This window comes from Plectropomus leopardus, chromosome 11 (assembly GCF_026936395.1).
Source record: "Plectropomus leopardus strain MGB_pleo_1.0 chromosome 11, ASM2693639v1, whole genome shotgun sequence".
In the NCBI taxonomy this organism is placed as follows: domain Eukaryota; kingdom Metazoa; phylum Chordata; class Actinopteri; order Perciformes; family Serranidae; genus Plectropomus; species Plectropomus leopardus.
In genome coordinates, this window is record NC_142186.1 from 22,691,596 (window position 1) to 22,718,903 (window position 27,308).

Below are 27,308 nucleotides of genomic sequence, written 5' to 3' on the forward strand. Positions count from 1 at the left end.
CCTGCTGTCTTTTTCAGAAAATGTGATTATATTATAGGTGGGGATTGGACCCTTCCATCCACAGATGTGTTTCCACAAAAAGGTTTTCATAGAGGTGGAACTACCTTTGAATTGCCCTCTCTGTTATTTTAAGATTGCAGAGAGATGAAGGAAGCACAGTACCTCTTCATGCGGGAGGTTAATGTGTGTCTGTGCTCACTTGTCAGATGTAATTGAAGGGAACAGCTTATGAAAATGAGGTGGCAGGGATGAGGTCTTTAATTAGATCAAGATCATGGACAGAAATGAATTAGAATCACCACTCTCATTACCCACAGCAAAACTGGAGCAACACGACAATGAATACATGAAGGAAAACTTTAATATCTCAGAGACAGTGCTACTGTATCAATGGGGTTATGAGAAACGATCGCTCTATTTTGGAATGGCTCACTTGACCAAACCAGAATATTTAAGGGTGTCTTTACTTGCACCAGTTTTAATCTCTTTGTTGCTGTATCTAATGGCCTATCTCTCTCCATAAAATCACTGGATTCAATATGTGTGAATAACCTCATGCATGTTAAAAGCTCAATTTAGCCTGATATACGCTGAACAATGCAACATAGAGCTTATGTGCCATCTAGTGGTGGAAGACTGCTGTTTAAAAGCACAAATTCAAGGAAAGCAGATGACAGTTACAAGATGAAAAACAAGGTCGTTTTTTTTATTTATAGTTTTATTTTTTTAGTAAAAATAGGGTAAATAAGAAAAAAATGATGAAATAAATGACATAAGAAAATTATATAAATATATAAATATAAAATGACAGTATTCAATGATGATGACAAAAAAAAGAAGTTGTTTTGAGAATTTCTATTTGTGAATAAAAAATGCATTTAAAATAACAAAAACAATCTAATATTTAAGAATGCAATTATATGTATTATCATAATAATTAATATATTTAAGGTCAAAGGAGTAGACAAAATTAGATTCAAAGAAATTATATTTCAGATCTTAAAGTCAAGGTACAAGGTAGATTCATTAGTTATTTTAAACATAGTTTTAAAAAGAAAAAGAAAAAGAAAATAATTTAAAAAAATTGTCCTTGATCCTGCTACATCTTTAAGAGTTGAAGGGTGAGTTGAGGAGTCTCACAGCCTGGGGAATGAAGCCGCAATGAGGTCCACAATCTTTGGATATATCACAATAATAATAATAAGAAAAATAATAATAAAAAAGACGAAGAATCGATTTTATATTATGTTTACAAAAAGATCAGGAAATATAAATGTTTGTACACTAATCAATAAGGTCATTAGCAGGGTAGGCCTACATTTAATGTGAAATTTTGAGATGACTTTGGAATATTAAATTCACTGCAATACATGTGACATCATGGTGTAGACAACTTTCACATTTGTCGCCCAGAGTGCGGCCTCTCAGTGAGCCTCCCCTCGTCCATCTGATTGGCGGATCCTGTGGGGGCGGTACACGATGGTCTGCCTGACAGGCTAAGAAGAGGGCGTAAGTACCCACGGCAGACTGAAGCGGAGGGACACAAACTGTTCAACGGCTCCCGCACGTGCTCACTCTGCTGCAGGAACGTGGACACTGATGCTCCGTAAACAGTGGAGTTAATTAAAATTCACGACAGTCACCGAGACTAAACGCTAACGTCTTTCCCTGTGACCGCTAGGTAAGTTTGTGTGGCTGTAAAGATATCCATAGTGTGCTAGCTAGAGAGCTAATTAACAGTTTAAACATGCCGTCAATTTGTCGTTGTTGTCTCGAAATTGCTCGCTAACTAAACTGTTAGCTTAAACTGTAGCGTGTTAGCTGCGCAAATCAGCAATTAACTTTACCTCTGTCGATGAGTATCACGCTTAAAAAACAAAGTTAACATTAGGTCTGCAAGACATGTTGTGGCCAAACAGTTTAGACTAGCTAAACTAGTTTAAACTGCTCCACTCATTACAGTCTGATAATATACCAGTGTATTGTATTTATTAATTGACAATGAAGGCTTCGCATTGTGATGACAAGATCAGTGTAACACAAACGCTCTCAGGCGCCTCCCTCATATGTGTGGTTGGTATTTCCCGCCATTTAATTTCATATCATGTGGTTGACAGTTGAACACAATGTTCAGCATGCAGTAATTGTTGAATATAATATGGTTTAGACTCATTCTTACGTTTGAATTGGTTGGATTTAGTCATGGTGACTCATTTGACCATGTGTTTTGTGTCTAGATAATGTGAGAGCACAATATGCGATCCAGATGTAAACACTTAGGGTAGTCCCACTTCCAAGTATAAAAACACATCAATATAACCACTGCCAGACCGACTGTTTATTTTTTTCTGATGCTTATACATGGTGGTGTAAGGTTACATTGGCAAAGTTTGAAAACACAGGAATCAAAGGAGTAAAAGACTGCAGGTTTCAATTTTGATTCAGTGAGAAACATATTACTAAATCTGTATGTATGTATATATATATATATATATATATATATATATATACATACATACATACATACATACATACATACATACATATGATGTTAAAATGACTCCTTGGGACTTTTTAGTTTACCACTTTAGTAACAAAGCATGTCCACAGCATGTGCGCTTAGTGTTTCTGTTGCATCAGCTCTTCATCTCATATGTGGTCGAACAGGTTGAGTTGGGCATGTGCCTTAAGTTTTTTTTGTTTTTTTTCTTTAGCTTTCACACACCACTATGAAGTACATTCTGGTTACCGGTGGTGTCATATCTGGCATTGGCAAAGGCATCATTGCAAGCAGCGTGGGAACAATCCTCAAGTCCTGTGGCCTTCATGTCACAGCCATCAAAATCGACCCATATATCAATATTGATGCTGGCACCTTTTCACCTTATGAACATGGTGAGTAATTGAGTGCATTAACAGTGTTGCTTGTATTGTCTCTCATCTGCTCAAACATCTGCTGTTTGTTAAGATGTACAATAATGAATTTTTTCAGCTGGTACCGATAATCAATAATTACCTGCTGCTCAGGGACAGTACCAATAAGAAAGGGATGCACAATATGGATTTTTTTTTTTCAGCCAATACCAATAAATGACAATTACCTGCTTCTTGTGTCTTATACTAACAGCATAACCTATAACTTCACATCTTTGTATTTTAAAAAGAAGTTAATGAATTGTAGTTTATGCAACACCTGAGGGCGAGAAAGGCTAAGATGTGAGAGAGTTTAGAATATCTAATATGCCCAGCCATGACCTAACCAAATCTATTCTTTCTGCTAACACAACAGAAACAAAGCACAGTCCTGACCTTTTAAAATATTCATTAAATTTTTGTATAGTAAAGTATACCAAAAACTTCCCAAATATTCTTAAGTTTTTGATGTCTAAGAATTGAAATTAAATGCTTCGACACAATCTGTCAAAATAAACGTGTCAAGGGGTTATATACAAGTAATTGAATCAGAAAGTAAAGTCTCTCTGTCTCCTTACAGACACACTAAGAAGTACACTATGGAGAATTACTGCTGTGGGACAGTTGGTGAGAGTCCACCCACACTGACAATGTGACAAGGCTAACTGTAGCATCACAGGGCTAGTGTTATGTAACAGTTATTAATTGCTTTAATGACAGAGTTGAGCCTTTTTGGTGTGAGTTTATTTGGTCCATTAAAAGTGTTGGATGAGAGCTGCCACTGCTGTTAGCTCGCACTCCAGAAACTGTCGTCCAGCACTGCGTTTGACCTGTTAAACTGCAGCAGCAAATTTGCTGATCTGGTAGGGAGTTGGGCAGTCGGGGGTTGGTCCCGTAGTGCAATCATGTTGTCTTCCTCTGAAACTGTGGAAGACATCTACATCGGCAAAGACATGTTGTGCTCTAGTCAGCATGCTGCTCTTGTTCTTCTTCCTCTCGGTGAAGGCCACTTACTGTACAAGATTGTGTAGATGCAGCCCTTGTTAAGTCAATAAAAGCAGTCTGGCCTCTTGTTATTGGCACTATTTTTTTGGCTATAATTTCATTATCGGAATAATGTATAATAATCTGAATCTTGCTATCAGCTGATATTTTTTTATATATATCATGCATCACTAGTTAATATGACAAGATGTGGCGTGGTAGCACGTGGACTAGTGGTCAGACCACCAGCTGAGTGTCATGGGGTCACCATGTGTGTCCACACAATAGTTATTATGTCATAGGAAAAAAGCATTGGATTTCTACCAGTTTTGGTTAAGCCGTCTTCACTAACCCTGTGATAAACTGATATAATGTCTATGTTGTGCAGGTGAAGTTTTTGTTCTGGATGATGGCGGGGAGGTGGATCTAGACTTGGGAAACTATGAACGTTTCCTGGACATCCGTCTCACCAAAGACAACAACCTCACCACTGGAAAGATCTACCAGTCAGTTATCACCAAGGAGAGGAGGGGAGACTACCTGGGCAAGACCGTACAGGGTGAGTGACTGCACCTGCTCCAAAACATTGAAGCTCCCCTTAACCGTTTACATGCTGCCAATACACGTAGCACAGTGGTACACTTGTTTGCATTTTTATTTTCCACTGTGTCTGTAGTACAGAGAATTTGGCGAGAGCTGTATCTGTTTTCACATGCATGTCCAGTGAGCTGTCCAGATTTGTTTTATATGACTTTTTCACTGTAAAATGTTTTCAGTGGTACCCCACATCACAGATGCCATTCAGGAGTGGGTGATGAAGCAGGCCAGGGTTTCAGTAGATGATGATGGTGTGGAACCACAAGTTTGTGTCATAGAGGTAAGTTGGTCTTGTTGGTACTTGTCTCTGTTCTCATCATACAGGAATTTATGTTAATGAAACTCAGTTTTGCAATACATGCAAAAAGACATTGAAACCTTCTTTGTCAAGTCAAAAGTGTTCAACAACAATGGGCAGCTCATAAGGAATTTTTTACCTTTCTTCAGTGCGTTTTATAGGAATAGAAGAGGCTTTTGATCAGAAATTAATTAATTAAATAATTATTTTGGACAGCATATACTGCAAAAGTATATCATTTTTAGTACATTTGCAGCTGAATTGTTTCAAACCCTCATAAGCAAGGATAAATTATTACTCTGCCTCCAGCAGTTCTTCTCTAATGGCACACATCCAAACCAGTAATATTATGGGCACAATATAACCAATAAAATCCTGTACTTTCCAAGGGTGTGTTATATTATATAACAAGCTTAGAACAAACCTGTGTGTTTGCACATGCAGTTCTGTGGTCTAAGCTGGTGTTTTGTGTCAACAGCTGGGAGGAACAGTGGGCGACATTGAGAGCATGCCGTTTATCGAGGCCTTCAGACAGTTCCAGTTCAAAGTGAAGAGGGAGAACTTCTGCAACATCCATGTCAGCTTGGTACCACAGGTATGGTCCTCGTAATGATAATAATTATAAACTTTATTTGTAGAGCACTTTTCAAGCAAAAGCACAAAGTGCTGTCCAAAAGAGAAACACAAAAACAGTGATTATGAAACATGCATAAACGTACATATGTATGCAACAATTCAATAAGAGGAAACAAGCAATGAAGCAGTATTACACTAGAGAATGTGCTTTAATTCATTTGTGACATGACAGTGATGTGGTCAGGACCAAAGCGATTGCACAGAGGTCCCTTGGCGCCACTGAAGTGCTCAAATGACATTAAAGCACACCCTTGAGTATAATATTGGATTATACAACTATTATGAACAAAATGAAATATTTAATCAAAATATATTCATGTTTTGGGGCAATTAGCTCTCAAAATTAAAATGTTTTTTGGGAGTGTGATTCCCATTTTCACGGAATTACACTGAGTCTAATGACTGGAAAACAATCTGTCCCATCAGTAGAATCAGTAAAAATGTAATGAAACTTGCTGTACTACTCCAGGGTATGCTTTCTGTTCCCTCTGCTCAGAGAGTGCACTTTTCTATTTGTTTTTCAATTTGTTTTAATATTTTTGTTTCATTAAAAAATAAAAAAAGTTTTGCTGTGTTTTACTTTTGCTTTTCTAATAAAATTAGAAGTGAATTTGCTTTTGCATTCTTAGCCCAGTAGCACAGGAGAGCAGAAAACCAAACCAACCCAGAACAGTGTCCGAGAGCTCCGAGGGCTGGGCTTGTCTCCAGATTTGGTGAGTCCAATTACAATGTGCTGTTAAAACTTGGCATTTACTCCTGCACCTCAGATATAAACAGGCTGTGCCTCTACTTTTACTCTGTGTGTAGAAATCTATATCAGATAAATCTCGGTTATGTATTCAGCTCATGTCGTAAACAACCAAATAAAATCTGACATGAAATGACTTCAGACTATACCCTTGTCCTGTGGTGTATTGTAATAAAATAAACAAATTCATTCTTTCTAGATTATGTGCCGCTGTGCATCACTCCTAGAAACAGCTGTCAAGGAGAAGATCTCCATGTTTTGTCATGTGGAGCCCACACAGGTGAAATATTGTTGCTTTTATTTCTTTTTCTGAACAACCTAAGTTGAAGCTCGATGTGCACAGCATGCTGCTTACATTAGTCATGATCTAGTACACTTCATGTTGCCACCCTCCACATCTGCATGTGTTATTTTGTAATATTGTCTTTTATAATGCGTGAACTATACAGTACTACGTATGAGGGAAATGAGGTAGTGAGTACGGATTATTGCTACCTCACTGTATGCTAATACAATTAAGATTTGAGTGGTATGTGATTTAAATTGTTCTCTAATGATGTATGAATTTGTGCCACTGGCGGAACAAAAAGCTTAAGCACGTATTAAGAACGTAAGAACATTTAACTTTAAATATTTTAAATCTGGAAAAAAAAAAAATATATATATATATATATATATATATATATATATATATATATATATATATATATATATATATATATATCAGAAAAGCCACCGCAAATCAAAAACACAATTTTAGGATTAATATAATTATGTAATTAATTGTAATCTTTAGGATTTTTTTATATATTTGTGTGTGTGTTTTTTAACTGATTTCGGGGGACAATTGTATTTTATTTATTAAGTTAATGTTGATTTAAAACTGTTCTCATTGCTCTGCCCTTTCATTTGGAAAAACAAAAAGAAGAAAAAAAAACAACTGCAAGAAAATGTTTTTGCATTTCTCTCCAGGTGATCTGTGTCCAGGACGTCGCCTCCCTCTACAGAGTGCCCCTGCTGCTGGAGGAACAGGGTGTTGTGAGCTACTTCTGTCAGAGGCTGAACTTGCCTACTGAGATGAGGCCCAGGAAGATGCTCTTTAAGTGGAAGGAGATGGCTGACAGGTGAGGAGGTTTGTCTTAGCAGCTAACTTTTTCAAGGCTTTTAAGGAATGGACACAAATCATTTACCTGACAGTCAGGGAACAGTCAGTTTAGTCACTCAGGCACTTCTGGGAATTAAAAAAACAAAGAACGTTGAGCTCTAGAAGCCAAATGTTCCCCAGGCACTAGAGCATACTGTAGAAGTTACATTGCTGGACACTGAATTGTTCTTTAATTAGCAGTAAAGTTCTGATTAAATGTTGGTCCAGATCAGTACTGTGAATCATTCCCCTCTCTCCTCAGATCTGCCCGTCTCTTGGAGCATGTCTCCATCGCCCTGGTGGGGAAATACACAAAGTTATCTGACTCATATACATCCGTTATCAAGGCCATGGAGCACTCAGCCCTCGCCATTAATCACAAATTAGAGGTTAAGGTATGGAAACATTTCACATTTTATGTTTGGATATTTATGTCCGGATTCTCTGCAACACTGCTTTGCTGTTTATATTTTGACTGTTGTCACAAAAGCCTGGCATCGAGCCTAACATTTGCACATATTTAAACAGAAGTCAGGGTGTTGGCCATGATGTTGATCTCCATCCAAATGATATTGTTTGATGTTATTACAGTACATAGACTCTGCAGACCTGGAGAATACCACTCTGCAAGAGGAGCCAGTGAAATATCATGAGGCTTGGCAAAAACTCTGCAGTTCTGAGTGAGTACATAGACGATCAATATTAAGTACCTCACTGGTGATCCAGCGTCATTACGGTGTTTTGATGTGTGCCACATGATGGCAGCAGAGTGCTGTCATGCCCAGAGGTTTATGCCCCTTCATAAAATGATCTGTCCTTTTGCAGAGATGCACAATGTTTTATTACATCTTTATGTATAGGTTACTCCCGCAGTCTACTGGGAAAAATAATTGTATCCGTGTGTCCTGTGGCTAGGGGCATTACCTTTTTTATGCATTCATTTTAAAAGAAAGCCTAATCAGAGCAATCGATAGATGACTGTTACAATTGCTGTCCAGCATTTTGGCTAGAATACCTGAATATATGGAGAGAGAGTGGATTTGAAAACAGAGATATGCAGAAAATCACAACAGTGTTATCAGTTATGTCTCTGTATACAGCTGTTTATATTGGATGACATTTGTCTCATAAATAATCTGGACTAGTTCAGAAAATAAACTGAGGCTGTCGCTCCTTCCTTCCTCCTCACAGTGGTGTGTTGGTACCAGGAGGTTTTGGTGTGAGAGGGACAGAGGGCAAGATGCTGGCTATTAACTGGGCAAGGAAACAGAATAAACCATTCCTGGGTAAGAGAGATTCAAAACTGTTTTGTCTTATGAGTTCTGCCTTCTCCTTCAGTAGGAGTGTAACGTTCCACAGAAGTCACTGTTTGGTTCATACACCGTTTTTGTAGCCACAGTTCAGTACAGGGGAAAATCTCAAATGCATAAATATGTTACTTTTCATTTATTTTGAGCAGACAAGACAGACAGATAAGATCCTCTTTCTGGGGACTGAGGTAACATTTTTCCCACTTGCAACTTTGGTGAACTATTTTCATTAACATTTAAAATAAAACAACAATAACAGGCCACAATAGACTATAAAACTGAAAGACATCAGACATCTGAAAGACTGGAGAGTCTCTGCTTGTATTTAAATCTTATACTTATGTCTGGGATGTTCCTTGGCGCAGGTTGCAGGTGAGGTTGATAAAAAGATAGTGACCAGGTGCCAGATCATAAGCAGGACACATCCAAGAGGAAGTTACACAAATTGCAGACACAGTACTAAAAAGATGCAAATACAGCAAGGCAAAATGCCAAAGGACAAAGCTCGTTCACTATCACTTGTGCTACTGTTCACAAACAGTAACTGACAATCCCTGCATATTACACCTTTCACAAAGATATTTCATAAATTGTTAATATGCAGCTTTATAATTGCATTAATGTGGATAAAACAACAACATTGGTAGCTACAGTGTCTCTAGGAAGTTATTTTCTTATTTAGACTCATTTTTTGTTGCTTTATTCACAAGACTGAAACCTTGTTCAGATAAGTACAAAAAGAAGAAATATAGTTGGTTGCATAACTAATTTACCACTTTGCTTTGACGCATGTAAATTTTAGCTAGTGCTTTTAGATGTTGCATGTTAGGTTCGGTACCCATCACCTGTATGGCAGCCTCGTGCTGTGTGGATGTCTCTGAGAAGGGCAAAATAAATTGTAGCAGCTGTCCTTCAGAATTTCTCTGTATTTTGTCTGCCAAAGAACTGTGACTTTGGATAAAATGTATTTTCCTGCAAAACATCAACCTGAAATATGAAGCCAAAGCTGCACAGAATGAGAAACATGTATTTGATGGCGTCAAATCCATTTGAGAAAGTGTGGCAAAACTTGAAAATTGCTGCACTTTGATGATCACTGTGAAAATTCCCATAGTTGGAGCAATCATGTTAAAAAATGAGGCAAGAAATGTTCAGATGTATTATGTAGTTCGAAACCCACTCTACGTTTAATATAAAGCCGAAATTTGCTGGCAGATATGAGAAACACAGGCCAAAAGTGCGTGTATTTACTTTTGCAGTCAGTTACTTTGTGTGTTAGATTTTTATGTAATTTAGATCCATTTGTTCTCACTTTGACATTAAGGAATCTGTTTTTAAATTATCAGAAAAAAATATCTTAATTGCATCTGCTTGAACATTCAAAGCTGTAACTTAGGGAAAAATCCCTAAGGTGAATACTTTCTAAAAGATACTTTATAATAACATGAATATAATCACATGCAAATACAGTAATGTTTGTCACATAAGTGGTTTCCACAGTGGGGATCTTGTTCGGTCTTTATTTATGAGTCCATACAATAACACTCATTATGCAAGAATCCTGCTGGTCTTGTTTTGTGCAGGAGTGTGTTTGGGCATGCAGCTGGCAGTGTGTGAGTTCGCCCGCAATGTTCTCGGATGGGAGGGTGAGTAATTGTGCTTTTCAATGTGGACCACTGTTACAAAAACATTTGATTGTTATGGTTTCTAATTTAATGATGAAAGAACCATAGCTCTGATGAGAAGTTGATTTTAAGCTCAGATCAGTTTCACTTATCTTTTTCAGATGCCAACTCCACAGAATTTAATCCAGAATCCAGTCACCCTGTGGTAGGTTATCTTTTTCTGCCACGCTCATATCACATCATATCAGCGGAGACTTCATTGGAATGGGTTTAACATCCTGTTTGATCTTGACAGGTGATTGATATGCCAGAGCACAACCCAGGGCAGATGGGTGGGACGATGAGGTTGGGGAAGAGGCGGACCATTTTTAAATCCAACACCAGTGTACTGAGTATGTATCCTCCTCGAATAATTGGCTGACTGTTGGCTTTTTCTTCTTTAAATTACAGCTGTTGTGTTTCTGATGTCTGATATTTCATTGTTCAAGGAAAACTGTACGGACATGTCGAGTATGTTGACGAGAGGCACAGGCACAGATTTGAGGTAAATTAAGGTTTTAAACCTCTGATTGACAAGTGTAAAACCAATGCATGTAATACAGCAGCAATACTCAGAGCAAAGCTTAAGTGTTTTTGAACTTGGACCCTGTTTTCCCACATTTTTGTTACGAAGTGGCTAATGGAGAAAAAAAAATTGGAAATTGGTCTAGTACTGAGAGATGCTGCACCAGTTGCAGTAGCACAACGGGCTGCATTGAGACCCCTACGGGCAATGATGCACCATCAACTTACATCCTTTAAAGTTCCTGTTTTTACCACAGAGAGGCACAGATATTATTCGACATTTCTGACACAATTTTTGATAAAACCCTGCAGCTAAATAAAACATTTTACTTTAATCTTTTGTTTGAGTCAGTTTGTTTGTCCTTGTGACCAAGTCTCACTCAAAGAGAAGTCTTGCTCTGAAATCTTGGAGACTTTTCCACATTGTTTGAATCAGCTAAATATTCAGCCATGACACTGAGGATCCTTTAGATAACACTAAGCAACGCTTTCTCTTCTCCCTCTGGCACTCTTCTCCAACTGTCACTAATGTTTCCATGGTTGTTTTTCCTGCAACAAGTCTCCTCTCTAGATTTCACGCCACAACATCTTTGTGGGGTCCTTTCCTTAAGGTTGTCAGAAACTTATAATAATAGTCGGAGCCTGTCAGTGTGCAAAAAAAGCATGTTTAATGGACACAAATTGACAGTGCACAATGGTTTAAAGGGATTACATTGCTGCGGCTGCCACAGCTTCTCTCAGTACTAGACTTTTTAAAAAAATTATCTCCATTTGTCACTTAAAGACAAAAAAACATAACAAAATAAGGAAAAATACCAAAGTTCCTTTAAGGTGATAATATGCTGGATGGCCCGCCTTCTATTTTATAATACACAATACAAAAACAGATTGATTAACTTTGGGATTTTTTTGTACTGTGAATAAAAGTAAGGTATGAGAGTGCATAAAAAGCATTCAAAGAGAGCTTGTTCCTCACATTTACAAGTAAAAAAAAAAACAAACGAGAGGATCCCCCAGACCCCCCAAAGTCTGAGTAAAGCACCAAATATCTCAAATCCTGAAAACGCCCTGCATACACTCTGCCTGTGTGGGGCTGCTGTGACTGGACTTGCTTCTTAGCAGCCATGAGTAAGGATAGTAAATGTCAAAAGGATGAAAACGAGCAATTCATATATTGCACAGACGGATAAATATTTGCCAAGTTTTTATTTATGAACGGGGCTTTTGCCAAAGGGGCCGCTAGGCAAAACAAGTTGAGTATCCTGTTATACAGCATGTTATTCTGCTCTTATGTGAAGCAGGACCATGAGGACATTTACTGTTTAAGTGTCATAGAATAACCTCAAGGCCTCTCAGAAACCTTTCCTTAATCCATCAACCATTTCTCATTTTAGGTGAACCCTGAGCTGATAGTCCACTTTGAAAAAAAAGGTCTGAAGTTTGTCGGCCATGATATGGAAGGAGAGAGAATGGAAGTCATTGAATTGGAGGGTGAGTGGAAAATGTTCCTGAAAAGACGCATCTGCGCACTGCTGCTAATGAATGCAACCTGCTGTGTATGACCTGAAAGCTTTCACCTGGCTGATCTTTAGGATAAACTCTACAACTTCAGGGTTTCTTCAACAAACTTTGCCTCAGTGTCCTTCTGTATGTTTAAATAAGTGTAGTTTATGTAGTGGAGGTCTGTGTCTTTACTAATCCACGTGTCTGTTTCAGATCATTGTTACTTTGTTGGGGTGCAGTACCATCCAGAGTTCACCTCGAGGCCCATCAAACCTTCTCCTCCATACTTCGGTCTCCTGCTGGCTGCTGCAGGAAAACTCCAGAGCTACCTGAGCAAGGGCTGTCGCCTCTCTCCACGGTGAGTTCTTTGGTTTTTCTACAATTTTGCAGTAAATTTGAAATGTGAAGTGTTACTTTAGTGCTCTCCGTCTTTCTTTTTTCTCTGAATTCTCTGGTTCTTTTTTGAGTAGCATCATATCACACTTGAATAAGTTTCTTTTCATATTTTACCCGCTAACTGGCATTAATGCTGATTGGTTAAAATAAAACATTGGCCTTACCTTTCATGTGGACATTATGTTCATGGGGGCAGCTTATCTAATATTAAATAGTGTATGAAGTCATTACATTACATTTTTATTTTTATTAAACCCTTTACACTATACATTGTTGGCATTTTTATGTTATTGAATTTGCTCAAATGTAGTTGAGTTGTCAGGCTGAATGGAAATTTACAAGCATTTTTTTTATTTAGTGTCATAATCTACTACAGTTAGTTTACAGCGACACAGTTGTCAGTGCACCAGCACTCACAATAAAGCAATCCCTGTCAGCATTGCTGCTATAATGCTCATTTTATGTATTCATCTTCCTTTGCAGGGACACTTACAGCGACCGCAGTGACAACAGCTCTCCTGAAGCAGACATCTCCGAGCTGAGGTTTCCCTCTTTGTCCTTAGACTAAAGTGTGTGTAGTTGTTGCGTATGTTTAGTAGTAAATGCAAGGTCCAGAAAAAAGCTGGTCCACACAATGGTTTTTACATACTGATAGGTACAGCATCCTGTGAGAGTCATTTATGCTGTAGTAAATATAATGTTTATGTGTAAAAAGGATGCCTTGCTGTTAACTCTGTGGGGTTTAGGAGTTATGGTTTAAGAGTATGAGCAGAAGCCTGGATACTGTTTTAATGGGGGATTTTGAAATACCTGTACAGACTTTTTTTTTTTTTTTTTTTTTTTTTACTAAAGAAAAATATAAAATAGGGTGAGACATGAATGGTAGAACATTGGTCTGTCAGTATGCAGTATATGCAGTTTTTGCACCTTTTAAGATCATGATGCTTGGCAAATTGTGAGGAGATGGATAGTGTATTTTGCAGTTAAGTATAGAAAATTGTGACAGGCTCAGAAAAAGCAGATTTGTTTGCAGCAGTGACAAGTGGTCAGGTCAGGAGTCGGGGTCTGTGCAATCAGGATGCTCTTCAGGACAACCATCCTGCAAATCAGTCCAATCCAATGTACGAAAATACACATTAGAACCACTGACTTTTTACAGTTGTTCACAACTTGTATTGTGAAAATGTTGCCTGTGTATCATGACAGATGCATCCAGTGGTGTAGTGGAGTGTATACAAAGGTATTCACACCTCTTTTTCTGGTTGTTCACAATATTCCCACTTATCAGACAAAATACCATTAGAATATATAGGAGAGTGCAACAAATCCCTCTTTGGCTACAAGTACACCCACCTCATCGTCTACCACTACACCTCTGGACACTTCAATACAGTTACCTCCTTGAAATATTTACTGTCTGTTTTTACAGTTTTATTATTTGTATTTCTCCTTTTAGGTTTAATACCGCCTCACATATCTTAACTCTCATTCAGGGTTCTACACAAAAGTGAGTAAGCTACATGTCACTCTGGTTTAAAATGATCTTGCACATAGAGCGTACATGCATATCTGTGTGAGATAAAACTGGACCACATTGTTGTACTTTGGTGACTTTGGGGTGTTTGTGATTTATTTGGGTTTTTTTTTTTGTTGTAAGAGGGTGAACCACATTAGCCGATATCACAAGGGCAGTGGGTGAGAATTTCTTCATGCAATTTGTGCACTTGGTGGTGTTATTCCTTTAAGTTTTTACTTCTTAAACCTGAGCTCACCAGTTTGTTCTTGCATGACTTTTATGTTTTGAGTCCCTCTGCCAGCTGACATCAACAAGCATGGTTATGACCACATTTGCCTTTCACAGCTGTATCTGACCTGAAATGAAAAATGCTGATGCACAGTCATCTGACAATCTGGTCAACTTAAATTGCCTTTTGTCAATAGTATTTACTGAGAAAGAAAGCTTATAAAAATGGTTTTCCTTGAACTGAAAGAAAAAGCTAAAGAGTAGCAGTCAGCTGATCAGCATCAAGCTTCCAAGTTACATTTTCACTTGGAGTCAAATGTGGAGGACCTGGATAGTTAAATGATTGCTGCCAGTGCCTTTATTTATCTGTTGTTGGCCCAAATGTATTAAAACAAACCTATTTTTATATTTATGAAGTTCAGATGCATGTGTGATGCATTATGTGTGTTTATTCTGAATAAATATATTTTTATTCCTCATGATAATCTGGCCTTTATTCTAGTAGAGCTGAGAATGACAGTCAGTTCTGCCTTTTATTGGGGACTGTGAGACGCTTCAGTTTTAAGGCAAAAATATTCATTGATACATTTTAAAAAGCTTTGTCTTCACTGATAGCTCTATTTTCATTGTCTTTTTCTATTGGGAGCACACTGTTGTATTTATTTATATGCAAAACTAAACAGTGCTGTAGCAGCCCCTAGAGGCTGCCCTTTTCATTACTACCCACTATCTGAAAAGGTTACAGAAATTATGAAAACAAACCCACAATATGAAAAGGTTATCGTGATTATATAAACAAACCTATAAAGGACCAGTGTCTAGGATGTAGGGGATTTATTGGCAGCAAATTGAATATTATATTTACCAGCTGATGTAATGTCACAAAGGCTGTTTTTATTTTTGTTTGGACCATTTTGCCAGGTTTTTATGTTATGTTTTGTTTTGTTTTTTTGTCTGTCTGTCTATAGATAGTCCTTGTCAAAACGATAGTCACAAAATTTTGCCATTTACGTTTTAGGTCAGCCACCGTAGTTCTTCCAAATGCTTGGTACAAATGAGAAGTTTCAAATCACCACTAGATGCCATGAAAGCCTACACTCCAGACCACTAACAGAACCAGAAAACAATCACTTACAGGAGTGTTTAGTTGCTGTGCAGTGATAATCATGTGTGAAAAGCTCACTGAATTTAGGGAGTGGTCTTATATTTTTCGTTCTCTAATAGACCACAGATTGGACCTTCAATGAGTGGCACCTATGGTCATTACTAAAGCAGCCACAATGACTGAATTAAAGTGAACAGACATGTAGTCATCTCTGTAAATAACAGTAAAGCCATTGTAGAAGAATGACTTACATATCCTGAGGCTTTCCCTCTGTTTCCCCAGGGAATGTAAAGCTGTATTGTTATCAACTTCCCCTTTTTGGAGGCAATGTTCACTCTACAGACAAAACCATAAAGTGATTAAAATGGCAGCAAATATGGGCAAACACTTGCCCACACTCACCCTCACTGTCTATGATTAGTAGTTATGAGCTGGTGACAGCAGGAAACTACAGTGTTTGCCTTGATATGCCAACTTCTACTTCCTTATCAACCCCCCTCTTCACTCCCACATTTGACCCTCCCATTCCACAACAGCCCTCCCTGTGTCCTTGTGCTGCCCCGCCTTTAGTCAAGTATCAACAGGCAAACTTTAGAAGTCCACACCCCTGCAGCGCACATGCTTACAGTGGCAGTTAAGATCTGCAACTCAGATGAGAACTGCAGCTCCACCGGGATCTACTCTTTTCGTTGGACAGATTTCTTCACATGCCTGCTTCTGAGGAGTTTTTGGATGAAGCACCATGGGAATGAGACCTGAGAGACCTGTGCTGCAGCCCTCAACTGTATAAGAGTCGGGGATGACTTGAGAAAGTAGACTCCTCTGCTGATTTGTGAAATTTAGAAGGAGTGGCTGCTGCGGCTGTTTCTCAACATTTGGAGCGTCAAAGATAGGGAAGCAACCTGTGGGAGGCTGATGTGGGATTTCTAGTCCCTTACAGGTATCATTTCTTTCTCCAACCCCCTGGTACGATCTATGCTATTCAACATATTTCTTCTTTTAAAAAATCCCTAACCATGCTTATATCCACTTCTAGAATTTATTTCTTTGTCTTTCTCATAACTTCTATACACCTCCTGTATCCCCACAAGCTGCTTTCATTATCATCCCATTTTTTTCCCACTAGCAGCAACTATGGACTTGACTTTGTGGCAGTACCAGTTCAGGATCATCATGCTGGGGGACTCCACAGTGGGCAAGTCCTCCTTGCTGAAGCGCTACACTGAAGACTTGTTTCTGGAGTCCATCAACCAGACAGTGGGTGTAGACTTCTACGTTCACTTCCTGGAGGTGGAGCCGGGGGTCCGCGTCAAGCTGCAGTTCTGGGACACGGCTGGGCAGGAGAGGTTCAGGTGAGGATGCACCCAGTCTTGTAGGAGGATGCCTTTTTGCAAAGACAGTAAAACAAATAATGCCATTCTTATGATGAATATTCAAGAGATGACTCGTGAATGCAAATGTTCTCTCCAAATAAACTACCAATGGTTACTCCATTCACACCGGAGCTGTTCTTCAGTGTTTGCTCCCAGCTTCCTCTGTGTTTCCACCCTGTCGGCCTCACAAGATCACTGTGTACAGAGATTCAGTATGTGTAATGCTTAAAGTGGAAAGGCAAATCTTTGAAAAGGCATATTCTTCATGCTCAGCATATTTAATGGAAAGAAATAACATGTTTCTGTCTGTCTCTGATTGCATTAAATCATTTCTTCAGTTGACTGAACTGTAGCAAATTGCAAACTGTTTGTGTTTACCTCCTCTCTGCATGGTATCTGTGGCCTGCTAATCCCACATGAGTCAGCTAAAACTCAGCCAAATCCGGGTTGTTTTCATAATGAGGTAATGAAGAAGTAAGTTTTCACTAACTGGCTGTTCGGAGAACCGTTTACAAAGCCTTTTCTTTGATGTCAGTGACTCATGGGGGAGCCGCATGCCTCTTGAAGGTTTCACGATTAGGGTGATAACAAACACAGTGGCCATCAATTTCTTTCAAAGAAACAGACTCTTTGTCAATCTGCTTATCTGGGAAAAAAAAGCTCAGCTCAAACAGTGCAGAGGATCAGGTGATTATTTGCTCACTGAAACAGGAAATAAGTTGGTAACAAAGTTTGAACTCTGCACAACCTAGTGAGGGCTTTGGGGGGATTTCATGTGTTGAAATTCAAACCGCCTAAGGTTTTCTTGTATGTTTTCCCTCCGTGTCTCACTTCTTTTCACAGGTCAGTGACCCGCTCTTATTACCGCAACTCAGTTGGAGGCCTGCTGGTGTTTGACATGACCAACCAAGCCTCCTTTGACCATATTAAGGAGTGGCACGCTGAGGTGTGCGAGCGCGTGCTGCCGCATAAGGTTCTGTTCGTTCTGGTGGGCCAGAAGAGTGACCGAGACGCTGCGGGGGAGAGGGTGGTGAGTCGAGAGGAGGCTGAGAAACTGGCTGGGCAGCTGGGGATGCCCTACGTGGAGGCCTCTGCCAAGACGGGTCAGAACGTGAAGGACGCCTTTGAGCTGCTCACTCGACGGATCTACCAGGGTCTGTTGAGCGGAGAGGTAGAGCTGCAAGAGGGTTGGGATGGAGTCAAGTGCACTGCACCACAGGCTCTGCAGTTACAGAGAGCCAACCTGGCACAGCCCAGCACAGCCTCCAAGAGCAAGAAGTGTTGTTCTTAATCTGTGGACTGGTGGTCAGCCATGCACTTATGTTACTGTAGTACCAAAACCGGCCCTCAGGATGTTGGATTTGTGGTGTAAGTTTACCGTTAAGAAAACCACTCACTGATTTAAAATGCTTTTTTTTTTTTTTTGCACCTTTAATACCATCCTGACCTTTTAGTAATGTCAGAGAATGATTTGAGACATACAGACATTGCTAAACTGGGTTAAGATTTTAAAGTGATATTTACAGATATTTTTTGCCATGATGGCAGCGTGGTAATGTTGGTCCACCCCTTTGATCCAGACGGAAATACCTATAAAATCTAAAAAACCCTATTGGATGGATTGCTATGACATTTTGCACAGACATTCGTGGCCCCTAGAGGAATAATTCTCACTGACTTTGGTGATCCCCCGACTTTTCATCCTGCACCACCAGCAGGTTGACATTTTTGGTGAAATGTCCTGACAACTGTTCAGTGGATTGCTGTGAAATTTGCTGCAGGTGTTCTAGGCCCTTAAACTTCTAACTAAGTGTCATTACTAGGTCAAATTTTCAATTTGCCAAGAGTTTGGCCTTTGAAAACTAATGACATTCTCATCTACCACACTAGTGCTAATTAGGCTTCTTACAGCTCGAGGCCAGTTAGATAATCAAAAGATTTTTAATGCCAATCATAATTTAATTGAAGACCAATTTTACAATCACTAAAATTGAAGTAAATGAAAATAATATGGAAATGGACGGTTCAGCAATGTTTATTTGAACGTAAAATGTCAGTATTTTGTCTCGTGAGACAAAGGTGAAACACAACTGAATTTGTTGGTTGGTTTCGTTGTGTTGGTTATTTTGTGTTTCACACTCTGCATGTGGGATTCAGCTGCTTTTATTTCATTTTCATTATTCGTTGCACCAAGTTTGAAAACTTTTTTCTTATAACATTATACGTTATATAACATTATAACACAGAGCCTTGTACTGCTTTCAGCCCTGCCCTGAAATCTCTATCTGCAACATTGGTTCGAGAGGAATTCACTAAGATATTTTTTTAAATTATTATAAAGAATTTGCCAAAGGTGGGAATCACCAGATGGTCCACGTTATGAATTTATCATGATACTTGAGACGCATTATAATAATATTGCAATTCTAAATCTTTTGTAATGCTGAGTATTGCAGAATCATATATTGCAATGTATTACCTTTTTCAACTGCAGATTATGTCCCTAGAAGAAAACTTTAATGCCTGTTTTAACTAATAAGTTAGTTTTCAGTCTGTTCATCTCACTTTAAATATTTATTCTAATGCAGAAGATGTGATTGTCGAGCTGATGGCCTGACCAATCACGAAAACTGACGAATCCTGTTAAACGTAAAAAAAAAACTCAGCACCATCTGGTGGACTGAAAAGCAATTGATTTTTTTCTTACAGTTTAATTTATTTTTTAAACATTAATAATTTATATAACATTGATTTTTGTGGTCTGTGTATCAATACATTATTGCTAAGCAAAATAACAATACTTAGAAATGAAAGTGCAACATAAAAAAAAAGATTCATAAATTCCTGCTTCCCATATGTTAGCATTTTTATGACTTTCTAAAGATTGATTTAAGTCATTAAAGCCAATTAAGGCCTTAATTTTAATTACGTTAAATGCCTTTTAAGACTTTTGTTCACAACTGTTAGCATGCTAACAGGCTAAACTAAGATGATAAACGGTTACCTGCTTAACATCAGCATGTTAGCGTGCTGATATTTAACCCTAAGAGTGCTGTGGTCACAAAGCTGCTTGTGTAGCTGTAAACTGATGTTGAAATGCAAAATCTGTCCCTTTTTCTCTGCACTCTCCAGTTTGAGATTCTCAGCCCACAGCTAATCACACTAACGCGGACTGATGAGGTCATTGCTTACCTCAGGTCAGAGGGTCAGGGCTTGTAATGATGACATATTGAGCCAAAGCCACTGGCTCAAGACGAGACTGTGTTGCCTTTGCATTCAATCTACAAGGATGGGATACCATTACATCTTCTCTCCTATCGATTTTTGGACTTTGGCTGTACAGTGGAAAAGTGGATGCCAACCTTGGGGTCGCGATGCTTTAAGGGTCTCAGGATGTCTCTAAGTGGGCCGTAGGATGATTAAGAGAGGACATTTATATTTTTGCTACAGCTTGTTGTAAGTTGTCTTTTGCTTGTGAAATATTTGGTATTTCTGTCTCTTTAGCAGAGCTGAAAAATGTTTCGTGAAACTGCTCATGTCCAAAGGTTATAACTTGCATCATGGGGTTTTTAGCAGGCATTTGCTTGTTTTGAGGGGTCGCACATCCAAAAGGTTTGGGAACAATTGTACTGCAAGGGCGTACAGCTTTTTCCTCAGAACCCATTTCTAAACCTACATCTGTGATTTTTGTTTCTGTTGGTCGTTCTGTCAATGATCAGCAGCAGTTTAGGCAATGGATGCCCTGGTCGAGATTTGAAATGTTCCTCTGTGACTGTAAATGAATGTTTTGGGCCTGAGTGGTTGTGTGGAAAAGGCTTTGTTGCATCACTAATAATTGCACAGCATGCTGAGAGTGAGTGATTGTTTTCAGGTGCTGTTGTTGAGATTAATTAAATGAAACAACTCTAGGGTGCCTTTGGATATTGCTCTTTTGAAATGTTGTGAGAGGTTTCCATAGCAATTACTGTCCATCTGTGTGATTGACAGCCTCCTGTGCATCTGCAACCAGAATGCAGAAAATGTATTTTACTGCTAAAAGACAAACATTTTAAAAAATGATCACTGACATGTTGAAGGTTTGCCTCCTTGGTTCTCTGCAAATGTACAGCAAGTGAACTGATTTTACGTTAGTTACAATAAAACCATTTTCCTATAAACGTAGAACCCTTGTATATTCAGTCTGGCAATAGATGCAGTGCTCCGAAACATTTTTTTATAACAGTTCAGGGATTTTATTAATATTTTAATCTTAACATAGCGAAATGTCAACATCTGGCACCACTTCTTCTATCATTATTACGATGCAATTTGCTAAAATAGACAAAGTAAAAATAACACTGACAAGGATGGATGACATAGATGTAATGTAATAATACCTACTACAATCAGTAACAATACACAACAGCACATAAATGTCTAACAGAGACAAAGCATTTACTGCGTTTGTAGCCACCATTTGCAGTAGGAATTTGGTATTATAGACCCCCATTAAAAAATGAGTAGAGTTGATAAACAGGGGAGCCATAATCTCTTAAGAGTTATTATCTATTATTGCCAGGCTAACACAAACTTTTTTTTTTTTTTTTACATTCACATAAGAATGCTCTAGAGTATCAAAAGGCAAACCAGATAACAGCAGTGGTCATAATCCAAAAAAAGTATTCCAGTAAATGTTTATTGACAAAAATGCAATGAAAAGAGTTCTGCCAGGCTTAGCTTAATGGCAACAAAACAGAACCAGAGACAAGAGTTACATCATTGTGTGATGGTGCTGGCAGAACTCTCGAAAGTTAGAGAGACATGACAATGAAACACTTATGTCTAACAAAAAAAAAACACCTAAACCATCTCTTTGTCTCATTAGTCCAAAAAATCCAAACTGCAAAATGAAAAAAAAAAAATACAGAGTGGGTACAACATGGGGGTGTACAGTCTTGCTACTTTTTGGTTGTCTTGCGGATCAGTGCCATTCTCTGAAATGAAAAAACGAAAACAGTTAGGCCCACTGTATGTGTTCATTACAGTATAAAACAAATCAGTTACACCGACAAATGCAGGATTATTAACCTCTGTCATGTTTCTTTACATGTTCCATTAAAATGAATTTTCTGCTTTATCCAGCAGAAACAAAGCCTTCTGTTTCTCACCTGTTTGTGAGCTTCTGTAGTGCAAGCCTTCTTGAACGGCCGGATCTCATCTGAGCCATAACCAGGAATCCACATGTTCCACTGGCGCTCTGAGAGAACGAAGCACAGTATCAGCAGGACGCAGGTTATCAGCATACTGTCACACTCCCAGCATCTAACTTCCATCTCATTTCAAACTAGAATTACCACCTTGTGGTTGCATGCCCCTGCCAACCAGTCAGACTGTAATTAAAGTTTACATCCATGTCTGTCCGGACTCATATGTAGCCATGACAGTAGATAATGCCAACTTAATGTCTCCCCTTCTGTTCCTGAGTCTTTATGGTGTTTAATAATTGCCAGAAATGTGTTTTTGCAGAATATCATGATGTCAAAGTAAAGTTGACTTTTGACCTTTTTGAGATAAAATGTCATCGCTTCAATATTTTAGTCTCTTAGACCTGTGGGTGAAATTCTGTCATAATTAGTGTATGAATTCTTGAGTTTATGGCCAAAAAATGTTTCTTGAGGGCATAATGACCTTTTGACCACAAAATTCAAATTGGCTCATCCTTGGGTTTGAATTTGGACAAATTCTCTCCAGACGTTAGTGTGATATTGCGTTCGCGAGAATGATAGGGATGTGAGATCAGTGACAATGACCTTTGACCACCAAATTCGAATCAGTTCATCTGTGAGTTCAAGTGAACGGATAAAATTTACGCAAGGCGTTCCCATGAATGGGATGGACAGGCGAACAACCCCAAAACCTAATGCCTCCAGCCACGTCTGCAGTAGAAAAATTGTTAATGTTGTGTGGGCTATAATGGAAATACTTTAAACTTCTACAACATTCAATGTGACCTTCTGTGTGCATTTTACAGAGAGGAGAGCAAAGCAGAGATGACAATGTACCTGCCAGTGATTTGGTTGCAATGTTACCGTAAATCTGTCAATAACTTTCTCAGGAAGCTTTTGCATTTTCTGACTGACTGTTTGAAGTCACTCAAAAGGATGAGCACAAATTACTTTCACTCAAAGGTAGGACACAAGTTTTTTGGCATCACATTTCAAAGAGTATTTGTTTTTGTATTTTTCTCCACAGATCATGAATCCTCGAAGACGTCCTCTTGAGACACCAACTGTCAGAAGCTTTTTGTAAATTCAGAAACGGAAAATCTGCTCCCTTCAATTATCACAAATGTAAGTGTCATTATTTCAGGATAACTTGCCATTATTGCAAAAAAATAATGAGATAACACTTTGAGTTAAGAAATGATTCGCACATCAAAATTGACATGATATATGCAGCATAATTTTGATCTAAGTCCTGACAAAATTGTTTTTGAAAGCTATTATATACTAGTAATTACGGGCGGACTGTATATCATGGATACTTGAGATTTTTTTTTGTGACCCACAGAGACACTTCACCTACAATTGTAAAAATATTAAATGTCAAAACCCCGCAAAAAAGCCAGCAGCAACTTACCAAGATGTAATTGAACATCCTTCACTTCCAAGGTGTTGGATTTGCGATGGCGAGCCAGCTGACAGGCCGCTGTCACTACGCTCTCTATAAAGTCATCTGCTATTTGCAGCAGCATCTGCGAAGGGACAGGCATTTTGAAAACCATTAATCATGCTCAGTTAAGGAAAGCAACATACCACAGCAGCTGGACAAATCTTACATTTTCAGCTGCTCACTATGTTTTTCATGCAGCCAGACATTCAATAGATTAAGATTTCCAAATGATGGATGTGGCAGTACTTGGTTAGGTAAGCTATAGCGCAACAAGAAAATGTAATGTGAAAGTGGTATTCATTTCACAATACAGCTTAAAAATCAGAGTTATTTGAATCTCTTGTTAAAACTACTGTCAGACCTCCTCAACGTCCTCATCCAGCTGCTCATTCGGATCGATCTCTCTCACCAGGTCCTGCAGCTTCTTCTTACTGAGCACCTGGAGAGGAAACAAATTCATTGATTCACTCAGTAACAAAAGAGAACAGGTGTGCCAATGTAGTAGTCTACTGATGACTCTAAATGCAAAATGACAACAGGCCTTTTACATTTAAAGTCAAAACTTGCAAAATAGGTTATGGTGCTGAAGCCTGAATTTTACCTTGATATTTATTAACTTTGTGATGGGGGTCCTGCAGCTCAAGGCAAGTTAGATTTAATGCTTTAAGACTTTTTTTTAATTCCACTTGGAATGAGATTTAAGACCCATTTTACAGAATTTTGTCCAAAATTGTCCAAATGTTTTTTGTAACATAAAGCATGGATTTGGGGGTAATGTGCATGCAAAGGCAATTTGGCAAAATGCATATATTTAAAATAATAATTGTAATAAAAATAAATATATTTTAAGGTTTTAGAATGCAGCGTCAGAAAAAATCATCATAAAATCCCATTGCCCATGTCTGAGCATTTTTAAGACTTGAAAGACCGTGAATGACATATCTAGCCCCATGAAAAATAAACTTTGTGTGCAAAATACAGTACAGTTTCAAAAAAAAGATTAATCACATCATGTTATATTTCTCTCTAATTGTTTGATTGGAAATTGAATAGCACAAATTGAAATTGAAACTTTAGGGAACTCTGCTGGTGAAGAGAATTTGTTTTTATTACCAAAAAATTAATGGTGAATGTAATAAAGACTGTAATTTGCAAACTGGCTGTTTGCCTGGCAGAAAACTGCACAACCTTAGCTTATAATCAAAATTATGCAATATATAAACACTGACATTAAGTATATGGAATAGTATTAAGGTAGTAAATCCTTTAATACCACACAACTTTGAGGCTCATATCTGCAAAGGAAATGTTTGTGTCTGCCTCAGCATTGTAAGATTTGAGTATGCGTGCAGTTATCCAGACAGTAGATCAGCATAACTCTATGCAGATTTTTGGGCTCAGTGAATGACTCACCTGAGATCCCTCTGGACTACTCCTGCCAGCAGGGCCAGGGGTCCCAACCTTCACTGCTGTTGCGGTGCTGTTAGCCATGCTGGTGGCCAATGGAAAACTGTAGGGACTCTGGACTTTGAAAGGAAGCAAAACTGTTGTTTGTCTTTGCTGCTATGTGTCAGAGTCTCCAGTGAGATGATCAGATGTGACAGCTTATCTTTCAAAGGGACCACCTCCGTAAATCTATGGAAGATTCAGAGGGTAGACAGGTTAGCATCACAGAGAAAACAGATTGATATAGACTTTTATTTTGTTGTTTTATTTTACGTTTTTGACTCTGATTTTGTTTCGTCGCAGTGCTTACGTTTCAAAATATAACCTATTTAAAGCTTGATGTAGCTTTGAACGATGAATTATAAATAATTACCTATCATTATTATAATTAGCTACAGGACTAATGCAGAAACCTAGCCGTAAAACAGCGCTGTAGCATCTAATCAAAATTAGTAAGAAAAAGATAAAAGCACCCTCGTAAAATAACATGACCACATTGCGGCCTTTAAGCGACTGCGTAACTTAAAAAGGAGAAAAAACGAAAATTACCGCCGCTAACAGTATGTTATGTGCTAAAAACAATAGCAGCTATCAAGCTTTGAATTTAGCCTGAAAGGCTAACATTAGCAGCTAATCCAGCGGCGCGTCTGTAGGCGCGCTACATCCAAAAAATACGTGTTAAATTGACAACTTACCCAATAAAACAAACACTATCTGTCCATGTTTCGGCGTCGTTGCGACAATTATGAGTGAGTTTGAAACAGAAAGACTGCCTCAAATTGTCACCGCACAGCTAAAAAAATGAGCGAGGCTACCTGTCTTTACTTCCGCTTTGTTTAGGTCTATTTCCGGTAGCAACATATCGCCTCTACTCTGCCACCTGCTGGATATTTTATGGAAATACATCCGGATTCAACAGACTATTATTAATTCAGTACACTAAGTCGATTCGTTTAATAACAATATAATGACAATTTCATATAAACGCGTGTGTGTGTGTGTGTGTGTGTGTGTGTAAATAAAACATAACAACTTAATCCGGTGCTGATATTGATCAGTGCGGCTTTAAACAATTAATATACAGTTCAGAGAAAGTATTAGGCAAAAAATATGCAGTCAATAAAAAAATACAGATATACAGCGTATTTCACAGTGTCTAGCTAAGAAACATGGTGTGATATTGGAGATTTTTTAATGAAAACGTATTTCAAACCTACTTGTGGGTTTTTGGGTTCTAAGGGTTTTTAAAATAAATACAAGATATTTAAAGTTTAATGTCCCTCCTGTAAGCCAAATCAAAACAAAAACTGCCTCATTTATGTTTATGTGGTTTGAAAATAAACCCATAGAAAGCAGATAATATTATTAGCAGTGCTGTGTATTAACATGAGGAGATAATACAGCACAGACAAAGTTGGAGGTCCTCTGCCTTTGAAAATGTCAGCTTCTCTATCAAGAATAGAGAGGTCCCTATTTGCAGTCAGTAATTAAGAAGAAATAAGTTTCTGTATATTTTTCAGATAGCCTACAGATATATTTTACACAATGTTTGAAAAATATTTTCTTCTATTTTCTGGAGTTTTTTGAAACATTGTATATTTTTAAGGATATTCTCAATCTAGCAATAATAGCCTGCAGGTATGCAGGCCTGGGGTGGATTCAGTAACACAACTGACTGAAAGTGAGAAGATAATATTTTGGAAGCTATTCCACTCAGATAGTCTAAAGATGACTCTGTAAGTAATTTGAGTCTGCGTCCAGCAAACAACATCTGATGCCGTTTGACACTCTGAATCTCTTTCAATTCCGCCTCCTATTCAGCTCCGGTTAACAGCTAATCAATCTAAGGTCAAAGCAAATGAAGCGTAAAATGTTTGCTTGTTCGGCACAATTCAGCATAACATATCATACCGAGAAGCTGCAAAGCTTTGCGACAACATGTTGACACTTCTTTCACATCCTGTTGAACTTAGTCAGAAAAAACAGTGACCTCAACAACAAGCCCAGACTGATAACCTGACAGGCCCGACCTCCCCCAGAGACTTATGACGCACTAGAAATTAATATGATTATCTGCAGCACTTCCTTCTTTTGCAGTTCGCGTTTAATATTTCAGGCGTTAATTCTGCTCAGAGAAAGTGAGTCATAAAACCAAAGACTTATCACATTATTGCTATAGAGCCATTTATTTTCGGTAATGTAATGATTTGCTTGGTTTGTTGTGTTTTCAGAATATCACTGAGCCTGCTTCCTGAGAGCACAATAAGCCAC

At 38.3% G+C, this 27,308-nt stretch overlaps 3 protein-coding genes across 4 annotated transcripts; 2 read left to right on the forward strand and 1 right to left on the reverse strand.

Annotated features, from left to right (window-relative positions):
• Positions 1 to 900: 900 nt before the first annotated feature.
• LOC121945150 (CTP synthase 1-like) lies at positions 901 to 14,941 on the forward strand. Its single transcript, XM_042489179.2, has 18 exons — positions 901 to 1,681; positions 2,715 to 2,895; positions 4,286 to 4,456; positions 4,674 to 4,774; positions 5,271 to 5,387; positions 6,058 to 6,141; positions 6,376 to 6,456; positions 7,149 to 7,300; positions 7,583 to 7,715; positions 7,912 to 8,000; positions 8,512 to 8,606; positions 10,214 to 10,276; positions 10,417 to 10,460; positions 10,551 to 10,647; positions 10,744 to 10,799; positions 12,214 to 12,310; positions 12,536 to 12,680; positions 13,202 to 14,941. The coding sequence occupies exons 2-18, from the start codon at positions 2,730 to 2,732 to the stop codon at positions 13,284 to 13,286; spliced, it is 1,776 nt and encodes a 591-aa protein (XP_042345113.1). The 5' UTR covers positions 901 to 1,681; positions 2,715 to 2,729; the 3' UTR covers positions 13,287 to 14,941.
• A 706-nt stretch (positions 14,942 to 15,647) lies between these two features.
• Positions 15,648 to 20,848, forward strand: rab42b (RAB42, member RAS oncogene family). 2 transcript variants are annotated; one of them, XM_042489182.2, is made up of 3 exons: positions 15,648 to 16,507; positions 16,697 to 16,919; positions 17,784 to 20,848. In XM_042489182.2, exons 2-3 carry the CDS (start codon positions 16,702 to 16,704, stop codon positions 18,229 to 18,231), a joined length of 666 nt encoding a protein of 221 aa, XP_042345116.1. In that variant the 5' UTR covers positions 15,648 to 16,507; positions 16,697 to 16,701; the 3' UTR covers positions 18,232 to 20,848. The 2 variants fall into 2 exon arrangements, with proteins under 2 accessions (XP_042345116.1, XP_042345115.1); XM_042489181.2 differs by having other exon boundaries at positions 15,663 to 16,507; positions 16,694 to 16,919.
• A 300-nt stretch (positions 20,849 to 21,148) lies between these two features.
• On the reverse strand, positions 21,149 to 25,893 carry taf12 (TAF12 RNA polymerase II, TATA box binding protein (TBP)-associated factor). Its single transcript, XM_042489183.2, has 6 exons — positions 25,733 to 25,893; positions 25,005 to 25,226; positions 23,953 to 24,030; positions 23,559 to 23,673; positions 22,088 to 22,176; positions 21,149 to 21,913 (listed from the first exon to the last, which is right to left on the reverse strand). Exons 2-6 carry the CDS (start codon positions 25,080 to 25,082, stop codon positions 21,878 to 21,880), a joined length of 396 nt encoding a protein of 131 aa, XP_042345117.1. The 5' UTR covers positions 25,083 to 25,226; positions 25,733 to 25,893; the 3' UTR covers positions 21,149 to 21,877.
• Positions 25,894 to 27,308: the final 1,415 nt, after the last annotated feature.

Excerpts from the sequence above, each read along its gene's own strand:
- LOC121945150 (XM_042489179.2), top strand. The coding sequence starts at position 2,730 with ATGAAGTACATTCTGGTTACCGGTGGTGTCATATCTGGCATTGGCAAA. Across the intron at positions 6,457-7,148 it reads GTCATGTGGAGCCCACACAG|GTGATCTGTGTCCAGGACGT; the intron begins GTGAAATATTGT and ends ATTTCTCTCCAG. Across the intron at positions 12,311-12,535 it reads GGAAGTCATTGAATTGGAGG|ATCATTGTTACTTTGTTGGG; the intron begins GTGAGTGGAAAA and ends TGTCTGTTTCAG.
- rab42b (XM_042489182.2), top strand. The coding sequence starts at position 16,702 with ATGGACTTGACTTTGTGGCAGTACCAGTTCAGGATCATCATGCTGGGG. Across the intron at positions 16,920-17,783 it reads GCTGGGCAGGAGAGGTTCAG|GTCAGTGACCCGCTCTTATT; the intron begins GTGAGGATGCAC and ends TTCTTTTCACAG.
- taf12 (XM_042489183.2), bottom strand. The coding sequence starts at position 25,082 with ATGGCTAACAGCACCGCAACAGCAGTGAAGGTTGGGACCCCTGGCCCT. Across the intron at positions 24,031-25,004 it reads GTAGTCCAGAGGGATCTCAG|GTGCTCAGTAAGAAGAAGCT; the intron begins GTGAGTCATTCA and ends TTTCCTCTCCAG. Across the intron at positions 23,674-23,952 it reads TGGATGAGGACGTTGAGGAG|ATGCTGCTGCAAATAGCAGA; the intron begins GTCTGACAGTAG and ends GTCCCTTCGCAG.